Source organism: Pelophylax lessonae (assembly GCF_965119305.1).
Source record: "Pelophylax lessonae genome assembly, chromosome: 3".
Classification (NCBI taxonomy): Eukaryota; Metazoa; Chordata; class Amphibia; order Anura; family Ranidae; genus Pelophylax; species Pelophylax lessonae.
Window position 1 is genome coordinate 609,475,566 of NC_138770.1, and position 13,949 is coordinate 609,489,514.

The 13,949-nt window shown below is 45.2% G+C and overlaps 1 protein-coding gene across 1 annotated transcript in view; it reads right to left on the minus strand.

Annotated features, from left to right (window-relative positions):
* The window catches only part of BROX (BRO1 domain and CAAX motif containing), a 56,251-nt gene that overhangs the window by 12,781 nt on the left and 29,521 nt on the right, over positions 1-13,949 (minus strand). Inside the window, exons 5-8 of the mRNA XM_082249273.1 lie at positions 8,908-9,003; positions 7,152-7,224; positions 6,925-7,030; positions 6,296-6,385 (exon numbers count right to left, since the gene is read on the minus strand). Of these exons, the coding sequence (XP_082105399.1) occupies positions 6,296-6,385; positions 6,925-7,030; positions 7,152-7,224; positions 8,908-9,003 (365 nt within the window). The remainder of the gene's footprint in view (positions 1-6,295; positions 6,386-6,924; positions 7,031-7,151; positions 7,225-8,907; positions 9,004-13,949) is intronic.

Here is a 13,949-nt window from a genome sequence, read left to right on the forward strand (position 1 = left end):
TAGGCAGAGATGTATAGTGACTAAGTAGAATTACTTCACTACTGTACTTAAGTACCGAAAGGCGGTATCTGTACTTTCCTAGAGTAGAATTTTTTTCTCCTACTTCCACTTTTACTTCACTACATTTTTTCGATGATTTCAATACTTCTACTCCGATATTTTATTTTTGTGCTGCATAGTTACTCGTTACTATTATAAAAATTACCACTGCCAGAACAGTAGATGGCAGGTTTCATGAAGCTCAAAACATGTGTATTATCAGCGCATACGAAAATAAAAACTACTGTATGTATAAATAAAAGCTGCATTTGAAATAATAAAAAACAATATGATGTTCAAACTTTTGACTTCTTTCTTTAATAACTACATAACACAGCACTTGTACTTTTACTTTCAGTACATGAGCAGCAAAATGTAAAAAAAAAAAAAAAACTACTTGCAATACTTAAGTACAAAAAATGTTGAATACTTTAGTACTTCTACTCAAGTCACTTTTTGATCGAGCACTTCCACTCAAGTATGGGTTTCAAGTACTTTATACAACTCTGCTATTAAGGCAGAACTGGGCCAAGGTAGAGGCAGGAGTGGCACCCACCACTGGCACTGTACTGGGGGGAGGGTTTAGCAAAAGCCCCCCCCCCCCCCCATTCTGCTGCATCACTTGTCGTGACCTGTGCTATGAAAGACTGAGCCATCAAATGGGTAGCTTAGTCCTGCATATTACAGTATTCGTTTTTTTCTGTTCAACCCAGTGGGTTGAACGAAAAAAAACTGTCAGCTCCGGTCGGAGCCGATATCCTAACTATGCAAAGTTAGTACATCGATCTCCCCTGCTGAGCGATTATGTTCTGACAGGTGAATGCCCCCCCCTCCCTGCCAGAACACTCCGATCAGCACTCTCTGCCATTGGCTGAGAGCGCTGATTGGGAGTTGGGTCGGCTGCTGGTTTTCCAGCATGCACGTCCCAACAGACCGACATACACGGACCGAATGTAGGCGATTTTATTTTTTTTTTTGAACAGACATGACATTCGGCCGTGTGTACCCGGCTTTGGACAGCATTTCTCTTTTGATGTAATTAGTGGAGCTCTGCTATCAGTGTAACAGAGTTCCACTGTATAATCAGAAGCGATAACACTGCTCATGATAGCTACAGTACAGCGATCAAAGCGACATCAGAGTTCCACTCATTACACTGGGGGGCTGCTATTCCTGTGCAATCTGCAGTGTTTGACTGTCAGAATGAATGTTATTTGTTTCTGTGTATTTTAACCAAATTTTAGCCCCTTATTGACCCTTATATTTACTTACTTTATCCCATTCTACACTAATCTAATTTTATTTTCAGATTTTTTACTTATTTTAGGGTCTTGCAAAGGGGCAAATCATTGTATAAAGTTTGCACTCTTGGTGAGTTTTAAACTATTTTTGTTCACAGAAACTAAAATTTTCATTATAGGAATAATGTTTTAACAAGCCAATTATCACTAAATCACACTGGGTTAACAACGATTGGGCTGATGGAAAGTGGCTGTTTTTACACCCTGCACCCAGCTACAGATGTACAAGCTCCGTCTGTCTCAGCTGAAGGGAAGGGGTATGTAGGCGCTCTAAAACTTTCTCTTTGGGTGCTAGAAGCCCTTGTCCTGGTACCATACCAGAGTATATCTCATTTTCAGAGAAAAAAAAAAAAAGTTTCGTATGTAGAAAAGGAAAACACAACTCCAGTCAAGCAGGTAGGTAAATACATTGGTGAAATACCATAAATGTATCCATACTGCTGAATCCTTGTCTGAAGAGACTGCAAAACCTGCAGTGTAGTAGATGTGTTTAAATATATACAGCCAATAAAAAACAACTAAACCTGCCTTTATGATTAGCTTCCATGAATCCATAGGAGATTTAGAGGGGGAGGGGAAGTAGAGCAAGCCAATCAGACTTCATGGCATTGCAAAGTGCTGTCTTATCTATAACTGAAAGCATTTCAACAGGTGAGAGCAAAGCCCTTTGATGCATTCATGATCCTTCATTGTCCAATTAGCAGGCTGAAAATAAGTTGGTTATGTGTGCTCAACTAAAAAAAAAAAAAAAACACTATAGTTACTTCCCTGGCAGGGGCAGAGGTGCCTGGATAACAAGGCTGGCTGAATAGAATTACAAATTACAAATCTTTTGCCAGGTAAAGATAGCTAATGTGTATATATTCCAACTGATTCATTTAGCTGTATGCCTGGAGTTCAGCTTTAAGCTTTTTCTTTTTTATCTGCTCATATACAAAGTAAGTGTAGAAATAAAGTTACCGTTGCATGTTTTTATGTATGTACAGTGGGGGAAAAAAAGTTTTTGAACCCTGGCAGATTTTGTAAATTTGCCAAACTACAAAGAAATGAAGGGTCTAACATTTTATCATAGGTGCATTTTAAATGATAGAGACAGAATATTAACCAAAATTCCAGAAAAAACACACGAGACAATTGTTATAAATTGAGTTTCAGTTCAGTGAGTAAAATAAGTATTGGATCCCCAAGCAAAACATGACTTCGTACTTGCTGGAAAAACCCTTGTTGGCAAGCACAGAGGGAAGATAAAAATATATATTGGCGTTAATCACCAACAGTACCTGCGCAAATGGCAAAATAAATGTGTGCCATGTAAAATGTGCAAAATTAAATTAAATCAATCCTAAAGTGCAACATATAGGCGTAAACCATATAAAAAGAGCAGCAGCTGAATCGTAAAAAGACGTAAGAATGGTATAAATACACCTATTAAGGTGTCCAGAGCCGCCCAGTCCAGAGATGGGACTTTATACAGGCATACCCCGCTTTAAGTACACTCACTTTAAGTACACTCGCGAGTACGGACACAGCCTGGTCAGCTTGGCATGACACTACTCCTGGTTTTTAACATTGGCATCTATAGGAAATCTTGATCAGCTTGACATGGCACTGCTCCCAAACCATAAGTGACAGGGATACCAAACTTAGGGAGCACCGAGAGGGGACCCAGGACTACAACATATCCTGTTTGTGGCAGGCCAGCTTGCCTAGGTAATCTACTATGTCATAGTCCTGGATCCCCTTAACATGCTCCCCAAGCTTGGTGTCCTTGTCACATGGTTTGGGAGCAATACCATGTCAAGCTGACCAAGATTTCCTATGGAGCTGGTGTATTTACATGCATTGAGAAATGAAAAAAGGTAATGCTTCACTTTAAGTACATTTTCGTTTTACATACATGCTCTGGTCCCATTGTGTACTTAAAAGTGGGGTATGCCTGTATGCGATTTCTTCACTCATTGTTGTTGCACTTTATATTTATTCACTATCGACAATGCATTTTAAATTTATTAATTGTTATTAGTCATTTTTATTCACAATTTATATATTCATTATTATCTGCCAAAAGGTTCATTATATTACACTTAGTGACAGAGGGAAGACATTTCTTGTAGTTGGTTACCAGGTTTGCACACATCTCAAGAGGGATTTTGGTCCACTCTTCTTTACAGATCTTCTCTAAATTCTTAAGGTTTCTTGGCTTACGCTTGGCAACTTGAAGTTTCAGCTCCCTCCATACATTTTCTATAGGATATAGGTCTGGAGACTGACTAAGCCACTCCATGACCTTAATGTGCTACTTCAAGAGCCACTCCTTTGTTGCCTTGCCAGTATGTTTAGGGTCATTGTCATGCTGGAAGCCCCATCCACAACCCATCTTCAGTGTTCTGGCTGAGGGAAGGAGGTTCTCAAAGATTTTAAAATACATGGCCCCAAACATTGACCCCCTCAATGCGGCAAAGTCAGCCTGTACCTTTAGCAGAGAAACAGCCCCAAAGTATAAGGTTTCTACCTCTGTGCTTGACTGTAGGGATGGTGTTCTTAGGGTCATAGTCAGCATTTTTCTTCCTTCAAACACGGCGAGTCGACTTAATGCCAAAAGCTCAATTTTGAGCACAGCACTCCCAATCCCTCTCTGATTTAGATGATCATTGGCAAACTTCAAATAGGCCTCGACATGTCCCTTCCTGAGAAGTGGGACCTTGTGGGCAGGGCTGCCATCGGGGGGGGGGGGGGAACCCACACACAACCCCTCAACCAATCGCACCAGGAGTGTATACTGAGGCATCTAATCGGCGGCACCTGTGAGGAGCTTGGTGTTGCCCTGGCAACCAGGAAGTGTGGTGGAGCAGCTGAAAGGATAGAGGATCTCACTGTCAGGAGACAGTGCCCAGGAACAGGACTGACATCTGCGGATCTCATCTGATCTACTTCTCCTGCTGCTCCCCCCAGTGGCCGATCTCCTCCACATTACAAGTGGTAGATCTGCAGACATTGAGGAGATTGGGTGCCGGGGGAGCAGCAGGGAGAGAAGATGGAATGAGACAAGAGATCAGTTTCTCACATGCCACTGAGTTCACCCCAGCAGCCGACGAAGGAGATGGGGAGCAAAGTGCTGGGGAGGGATCAGAGGTAATTGGCAGGAAGAGCTCTCCTCTCATCCTGACACGCCCCCTCCAGTCATCAGCATACAATGACAGGGCTCCCATCTACCCCTTTTCTGCATGGATGTCCTGCCTCCTGCAGATGCTGGTGAGTGGTTGTGTTTAGGCACATGTACTAAGTGGAATTTTATGTTATAGGTAGTGGCTGGATTATAGTACTGTGATATCTCACAATTAATGTATTTCCCCCCTCCCCAGTCACTTTTTGTGTGGGTTTAATTATAGAATCTGTCCAGTCATTGCTTTGTGTCTATAGTCTTCATGATCCCATCTAATCTCCCACCACAATGCCTTCTGCAATGCTTATAATCTACGTGAGCCCCATCCAGTCTTCTCATTACTACAGAGTGTTGCACAAATATTCCATCAAGGATACAGAATTCCTAATATCAAGTTTGGACGCCATCACTGTGATTGCCTCATGCCTAATGGAGGGACTGTGGCTCTTATAGATTGCTGCCATTTTACCAATTTTCTGTGCAATTCTGTCACTCTGGATATAAGCTTTTGCTACTATCATTTTCTGCTGATTTATCACTTCTTTCTGCTGAAGGGGCCCCAAAAAATAAGAATTAAAAAAACTACGGACACCGTTTAATGCCCTACCAACATGAGATGGAGGAGGAGGAGGGACATGGGATTGGGGGAGACGGGACTGGAGGAAGAATAGGACATGGTATGGAGGAGGGGGAATGGAATCGGGGAGGACATGGGATGGGGAGATAGGACTGAAGGAGAAGGACTGAAGGAGAAGAGGGAGAAGGGAGGAGGAGGACATGGGATGAAGAAGAGGAGACTGGAGGAGGAGGAGGACATGGGGTGGAGGAGGAGGAGGACACGGGATGGAGGAGGAGGAGATTGTAATAGGAGGACATGAGATGGGGAGATGGGACCGAAGGATGAAGAGGAAATGGGAAAGAGGAGGGGAAAATGCTATGGGACTCGGTGTGTTGGTTAGTGAGTGATTCCGTAGGACGGCCAGGGGGCAGGCCTAGGTAATGTTGGTGGTCAGGCCCGTGGGGGGGGGGGGGGGGGCAGGCCTAATGCTGTGTAAGGGGCCCCAAAATTTCTGATGACTGCCCTGCTTGCGGGCACTGAAGGATTTCAATCCATGGCGGCGTATTGGGTTACCAATGATTTGTTTGGTGACTGTGGTCTCAACTGCCTTGAGATCATTCACAAGCTCCTCCCGTGTAATTCTGGGCTGATCTCTCACTCTTCTCATGATCATCCTTACCCTATAAGGCAAAATCTTATATGGACAGACCGAGGGCGATTGATGGGTTATTTTGTATTTCTTCCATTTGCGATTAATCGCTCCAACAGTTGTCTTCTTCTGAGAAAGCTTCTTGCTGATGGTTTTGTAGGCCATTCCAGCTTTGTGCAGCTCTTGCCCATGATGATGAGGTTTGAATGGAAGAAAGATTCTGTGGACAGGTGTTTTATAGACATAACTAGACATAGACAAAACCAGAATTACTGTTGGTTGGTAGGGGATCAAATACTTCTTTTACTCACTGAACTGCAACTCATTTTATAACATTTGTATCATGTGTTTTTTTCTGGATTTGGTTGATACTCTGGCTCTATCATTTAAATACACCTATGATAACAATTATAGACCCTTCATTTATTTGTAAGTGAGCAAACTTACAAAATTTGCAGGGGTTTAAATAATTATTTTCCCCACTGTAAATAAATAGAAAGCCTGGGCCTACTTCTACGATAGGGTTTATAGGTTTCTAGCAAATAAGCGATAACATTATTTATTCACAGTAACATAAAACTTACCAACTCTCTGGTAGAAACTGGCAGTTTCTTGGGCCAAAGCGGCTATAAGACTTGGATTGTGCTTCAATTCGATGGCTCGAGCAATGGTCACTGTCCAAGGGAAATAAAACACCATAAGTGGAAAAGTCTAGTTGAAAATACATCAGCTTTAAACCGTGTTACTCGATACTGCCTTTAAATCCAAACTGAACTTGGAAATAATGCTCTGAATTGGTTTCAGGTGCAATAAAACAGTAAGGGATCATAGGCCCCCCTTTCATTTAGCTGGTAAAGCAGCAACAGCCTAAGCAGAGAAGTCTGTCCCCCACTGTCATGCTGCACAGAACTACCACTGCTCTCTGTATAGAAACAGGGTTTTTTTTGCAACAGTATGACATGACCCTGTGAATCAAACCAGAACACTCCAATCAATAAAGTTTATGCTCCTTACTGACTAGAGAACTCCAACTAAGCAGGGGGTGTGGTGATCCGCTGCAGAGAGACCACTGCTTCTGAACAGAGAGCAAGGGCCTTTCTTTACAGCATGAAAGCACAGGACAGGCTACAATGGCTATGGTAAAATTCAGAAAACCACACACATACATACTGTACATATGCACAGCAACAGATCATTAGAATGTACTTTGTACCTTCTTGTGCTTCTGCTTGGCACTGGATGATATAAGCATCAATCACCCGAGTCTCCAAATCTCGACCCTTTTCTGCTGGAGTGATAAGTTTTGGAATGTGATCTTCCTGTACACACAAATAACAAATTTGTGTTATGACATTCCATCTTAAATTATGAACACAAAAAAAGCAAATGGTTTAGTAAAACCCCAAATTACCACTAACCGTAGGACAGCAACCATCTTACCTTCAAGTGCTTGAAAATGCCTGCTGCAACCTTTAGACTTTTATGAACCGTTTTTGCCTCATCTTCTGTGATGCTGTAACAATAAAATTCACTGAGATAATATCGAAACAAAACAGCATTTCATACATAAAAACAAGAGGAACTGAAAGGCTTGTTTACAGAAAAAAAAAAACAGATTTTAGATGTAATTCCTTCAGCACAGGTAAGAAAATCATATCACCACTTTTCAGATTCTTTTGCTCTGTTGCGTCCATTGTCACCTACCTTTATTTAGGCTGCTTCCTGGACTATAAATGCCAATTCGCTGCCCTAATTCTCCCGGTGCTCTCCTCTTCCTCTAAGCAGCTAACTTTATAACTAAAGCCAAAACTTTTTTACTTATTCTGGATGGAAAAGGAGAGGACAGACGTGCAAGGGCACGAAACGCGTTGGGCAGAGCTACATGCTAACATCATGCTGCCACTTCCAGGTTCGGAGCTGGCGGCCACCTCTCTGAGTGCACTGTTGTATATGCTTTGTTGATTGCAAATTTTGGCATCTGGATGCTTCTCTCCAATACAGCAACAGAAAGTATCTGGCTTTCCCTGGTGGTGAGAAGTGGTACTACCAGACATCTTTAGTGTGGTGATGGAGCTGGATGACCATGTGTAAGAGGCTACAGTGATACAAACGCACATGTTGCTGCCTTCCTCTTGCAGCTTAGGAGTCGGTGAGTGCAATACAGTGCTTTAGTCACATTGCGGTGGAAATGATTTTAATATGTGGTGGAAGATCTCTTGTGGTGGAAGAGAACAGCACACATGGACATTTTTTGTATATAGAGAACTTTGCACTTTGAACGATTTTATAATCTTCTATTACATTCCCTATAATTTTAAAGAATTAAAAAAATTCAGCGGGGATAGTGGGAGCCCCTCATATTGTGCACAACAGATTTGCAGACTCAGGAACTCAGCACAAAGATCTCACCAATAGAGATCCCCAGAGACAGAATAGATTGTCAAGGGGTTTAACTCTCCAGAATCTACCAAACACTGAAACATTTGTTTTGGGTAAATTTATTGATTAATCTCCAATGTACAGTTCCCCAATCAGCAGTGACTTCTGTAAAAAGAACCATTATCTAACACAAAGCCTGCAAAAGAACACAAAATCCACCATAAAATGGAGGCCATACAGTAGACAAGCCTGGAATTTTGGAGTTGTCAAGGCCTGGACAAAGTGTGATGTCATACAGTACCACAGTCTTTTAAAACCCCTTTAACTTAGAGGAACCCCCTAAAATACCCTTTAAGTCTCAGGAAACCTCTGCTAATAATCGTTATATCTACAGCTCATGGTATTAGTGTGGTGGTCAGTGGGGAAAATGCTTCTTACATTAGTGGTCAGTGGGGCAAATATCTTCCTTACAGACAGGGCTGTCTTTAATATTGATTGGACTCTGGGCAAACATTTTCCTGGGCAGTCCTGAATTCACTTATCAACTATTTGCTGGCAGTGTGGGCTCAAGAGGCAGCTGCTTTGGGCCTCACAACAATGACTGGGCCTGGGGCAGATGCCCATTTTGCCCTGTGGTAAAGATGGCCCTGCTTACAGATAGTTTTAAAGATCACGGTTGTCAGTGATTACATATCTGAGATGGAAATGGTCATTGTCCAAGGAACTTCTGGAAGATCCCTGGATGAAAACGTTGGCAAAGCATCTGGTCTAGAAAAGCCATAATTATACGTTACATTGTGTCCCCATGTATACTCACTCTTCCTTCCCAGACAGCCGGGAGGCATATTTGGTATGCCAAAGAGCCACATTAAACCCCATGGAGATCAGCTCAAAGACGGCATCTTGCTGAGAACTGTAAAGAAGGAATACACATTGAAACAGTCTCTGCTTTAGCACTGTAAAAGGCGTAGAGCCACATATCAACTATTTAGTGTATCAATAGCAAAACTTTTTTTTTTTTTTGTTTTAAAAAAGTAGGGAAAGATTAGAACCCCTGCTAGATTTAACTGCTGTCTAGGGCTACACCGGAAAGATTTTATATTATTTCATCCCCCTAGAACAACCTTTTCACCAGGCAGGAAGGGAGGGTAACTCTCCAACAGCAACAGGAGCAAAAACACTCCCATTCCGTTATAGCCAAGGAAGCTACCATCTTACCCTTTGTTAGGTCTGCATATGTGATCAGTTCTGACACCAGCCATTTGATGGCTTGGCAGTTTGATGGAGAGCACAAGCAACGGTGACAATCATCGTTCACAGTACGTGTTTCTTACCCCAGCACTTCATATTCCTGATATGTGCCTGCTGTACCATGTACTTGAATGAGAAAGTATTTTGTTTTCTTTGTATTGTTTGCTTTGTGTGAAATCCCTGGTGTTCCCTCCAGTCCCTCGGCTTTCCTATTAAAAACTGATCACCCTAAGCAGGAGAACACCCCATGATCAGTTCTTTAGCTATGCTGGGAACTCCATGTACTCTCCATCAATAATCAGACTTGACCCAACATTCCCCCGCTGCACAGCCATTCACTGGGAAGTTCAGTATGCTGCTACTTCTCCTCTCCCCAGCTCTTATGCAGCTGAGAGCGAAGGTGATCACTTATAAAAAAAATAAATAAAAAAGGAGGAGGGAACAAAAAAAAAAAAAAAAAAAAAAATGGGGATTTTTGACTTACCGTAAAATCCATTTCTCTGATGTTCATTGACGGGCACAACTCCTGATATTCTTAACCATTGGGTTATACTGCCTACTAGGCAGAAAAAAAAGTCTGTCTACGCCTATGGGCCCATTTTCTTTTTCGTTCATTGACAGACATAGATTTGGATATTCTTAACCATTGGGACGTTTCAAAGCAGTGTTTAACATGAGGGGTGGGAACAGCAAAAATTTTAGGCTTAAAAAAACAGTAGCCAACCAGGCAACAGGGGCTTCACCAAAACAACAGGAGCCCACCTAAAAAAAAAAAAAAAAAAAAACAATACACACTCAAAAAAGGACCAAGTCCTCTAAACAGCAGCCTGCAAAACCTTGTGACCAAAAGAGGCATCAGCAGATGCCAACACATACATTTTTTAGAACTTTGTGAAAATGTGCACAGATGACCAGGTGGCCGCCTTGCAAACTTACGTCACTGACGCCTGATGACGGAAGGCCCAGAAGGCACTGAGCGCCCAAGTAGAGTGTGCCTTGATGGGAAAAGGAGGAACCCAACCCCTGTTGGAATAGGTCTGAATCGCCGCCTGATCCATCTGGCAATGGTCCCAGAGGAAGCAGACAACTCTGCCCAAGGACCCATCCATAAGCACAAATAGGGAGTCTGACTTCCTAAAAGACTCCAGAGCTGCCGGGTACACCCTAATTGCCCGAACCACATCAAAAAGGCATGCAAGGCAATTTTCGTAGGATGTTTTGGCCTGGGACACAGGGAAGGCAACACAATGTCTTTATTCAAATGGAAATCAGAGACAACCTTTGGAAGGAATGACGGATAGGGGAGATAACGCTGCCAGTCAACACAATGTCTTCATTCCCAACTTCTGAGACAGAGTAAACAAGAGAATCTCCCGAAGAATGTCAAAAGGTAAAACTTCTTGAGGACCGAAAGCACCTAATTGAGGTCCCAAGGCGGCAACGGAGACCGCACTGGGAGGAACCAAGTGGCGAACACCCAGAAGAAGGTACCAGGGAGTCTGTGGCCAAGGGTCGTTGAAGCCAACACCTGGCCTTTGATGGTACTCAAGGCCAATTTCTGTTCAACCCCCCATGAAGGAAGGTCAAGATCCGAGCCACAGAGAAGCAGCAAGGATGAACCCCAAGGTATTCACACCATGTGATGCATGTCTTCCACGTACGATAGTAGATCTTCCTAGAAGTAGATGTCCTAGCTTTTAACAGCGTTGAAATCACAGATTCAGACCAACTCCTATCCTTCAGTACCTGGCTTTCAAAAAGGCAAGTCGTCAAAGCCAGGCAACTGTAAAGCAGGGTGAAAGATTGGCCCTTGGGGCAGAAGATCCTCCCAAGGAACGTCAGCGACCAGCTACACCAGATCAGCGTACCAAGCCCGGCGAGGCCAGTCCGGGGCCACTAAGATGACCGTAATCCCTTCTGCCTCGATCCTGCGTAGAAGTCTTGGCAGAAGCTTGAGAGGAGGGAAGGTGCAAATAAGACAATACTGACGCCACAGGGGCCCCCGGCACGTTTGTGGCGTCCGCCAGAGGATCCCGTGACCGTGCCAGGAACCTCTGCACCTTACTGTTGAGCCCAGACGCCAACAGATTCACCTCAGGGATGCCCCACCGGAGACACAACTAATGAAACACCTCCAGATGAAGAGACCATTCCCCCTGGTCCGACGCCTACCGACTGGGGTAATCCACCTGCCAGTTTTCCACTAGTGTACGGCAGAAAGGGCTGAAACAAATGTTATGCCCACCTGAGAAAATCGGCTACCTCCGGAGCCTCCAGGACACTTCTTGTACCCCCTTGGTGATTGGAATAAGCCACAGCTGTGGCATTGTGTGATTGGATGCATACTGGACATCCTTGGAGATGTTCCAGGCACAGTCCGATTGCTTGGAGCTCCAGGATATTGATCGGTAGTCTGGGCTCCTCCAGGGTTCAGACCCCCTGACCAGAATTTCTGTCGAGAACACCTCCCCACCCCAACAGGCTGGCATCCATGGTTACCACCGTCCAATACAAGGGGAGGAAGGATTTTCTCTGCCGGAGCACACCCCTTTAAGTAAAAGGTCTTGCACCACTCCAAAGAGAGCCTGTAAGCGGACTGGGGACAGTCACATGTTGGAAGGAAAGAACCTTTCAGGAGGGTAAGAACAAAACTCTATCTTGTAGCCACACCGTATGACTTTGTGGACCCACTTGTCTTGAACCAGGGAAGTCCACGGGTCCTGAAACCACAAAGACGTCCCCCCATCCCAGATAGGGGTGAGGTCATATCTTCAAGCTGAAGGGGCCTTGTTCTCGGTTCTGGAGAAGCCCGCTCCTGACTTGCCAGACCAAGTTTGCTTGGATCCTCCAGGAGGAGGCCCTGAAGGGCTTGGATACCCTGTCAGTCAACCCTGGGGGACGAAAAAAAAACTTTTTAGGAGCCGAGGAGGGCCCACGTCTACGACAAGGGTCCTTGCCTTTAGCAGCTAGTGGAAGAAAGGTACTCTTCCCCCCTGCGAGACCTTTCATGATGTCATGCAGGGTGGCACCAAACAGGCGATCTCCTTGAAAGGGAAGATCAGTTAAGGCCTTTTTAGAAGTCTGGTCCGCAGACCAGCATTTGAGCCAAAAGACACGCCAAAGGACCACTGTCAAAACAGAGAGATGAGCCCACTAGGGGAGCCGCATCCAAAAAGAGGCATCACAGATAAACTGCAGCTCCTGGACCAGTTGGTCCACCAGTTCAGCAAGGGCAGGGGGGGCTGCTCCCCCCTCCAGGTCACAGCCCAACAGCTTAGCCCATTTGGTCAGAGTCTGCGACACCAGGGCAATGGTGAATATCGGCCTCAGTCCTGAACCAGCCAGGGTGTACATACTGCGGGCCACAGCCTCCACCTTCCTGTGAGCTGGGTCCTTAAAGGCCGGGGACTCTTAACTGGAATCATGGTTGCCTTGTTTAATCTGGAAACCAGAATGTCCACCACCGGTGGAACAGTTCACGTCTTAAAAGGGACTCCTTATAGGGGTATCACCTAGCAAAACGCTTAGGGACCCCAAGGGGACGCTTTGGTCATCCCGACTCTGTAGTGACAATTCTGTCAAAATAGGAGGGGAAAGGTTACACCTTTGCTGCTCTGGATGGTCTGTGCCAAAGGGGACCTGCGCCTCCATCGCAGCAGCATCGTCCATCTTTAAGGTCTCACGCATAGTTACAATCAGTGCGTCCCCCCAGCGCCTTTTCGTGCACGGTTGCATAAGTAGAGGAATCCTATCTGAGGATTCAGGGGGCGTGGTCGCAGACCTATGCAGGATGACCCACGCCCGCGGCAAACTAATCAGATTCAGGATCTGAGGGGGTGGATGAGGCAGGGGGAGCTTTTTCCCAGTCCGTCGCCCAAAAGCCAAATCCACCCGTTACACCAAGGACTCAAGGACTTCTGTCAGTGTGTCGATGGATGGTTGGGACCCGTTGGGCCACACGCCCTAATAGATGGGGATCAGGTAGGGAGATGTGCTCTAAAAAAGACTCCATGAGTCACCAGGAGGACCCCACAAAAAAGTGTAAAACACTGCTAAAAAAGGGACACCCCCACCACTCTGGCAGCACACCCGTTGCCAGTCACAGAGCCCCAATCAATCCTCAGCAGAGAGGGAGAGGACCCCACCAGACTCACCACCCAGCAGAAATCAGGCACCTGCAGCCACCAGGAGAATCTGCATTGCACGTACGGGGATCAGGAAAGGATCCAGGAGTCAGCACCAGGGGATGAGAAGCGGCTCCCACCACCGAAATCTCCACCCATAGGGCTCCACCATCATGGCCGCCGCTGTTAGCTATGGCAAACCACAGCAAAATGGATGCCGGACTACACAAACATGGCCGCCGCACTAAGGCTACAAGAAAATGGCGGCCCCACAAGGCTCCCAGGGACCCAGGAGGGATCCCTAGGCCTCAAGGCACAGGTAGGACAGAGGGCCCTGGCAGGGGCCCCCCACCAGGTAAAAACCCCCTGCGAAGCCGATCGTTTGGTTTCCGGCAGAGCAGTCCCTCTATCGCAAGAATAGCGCCCTGCCCCCACCCCAGGAGGTGTGCCAGACCATCCACACAGCCCCAGTATTAGTGGAGGG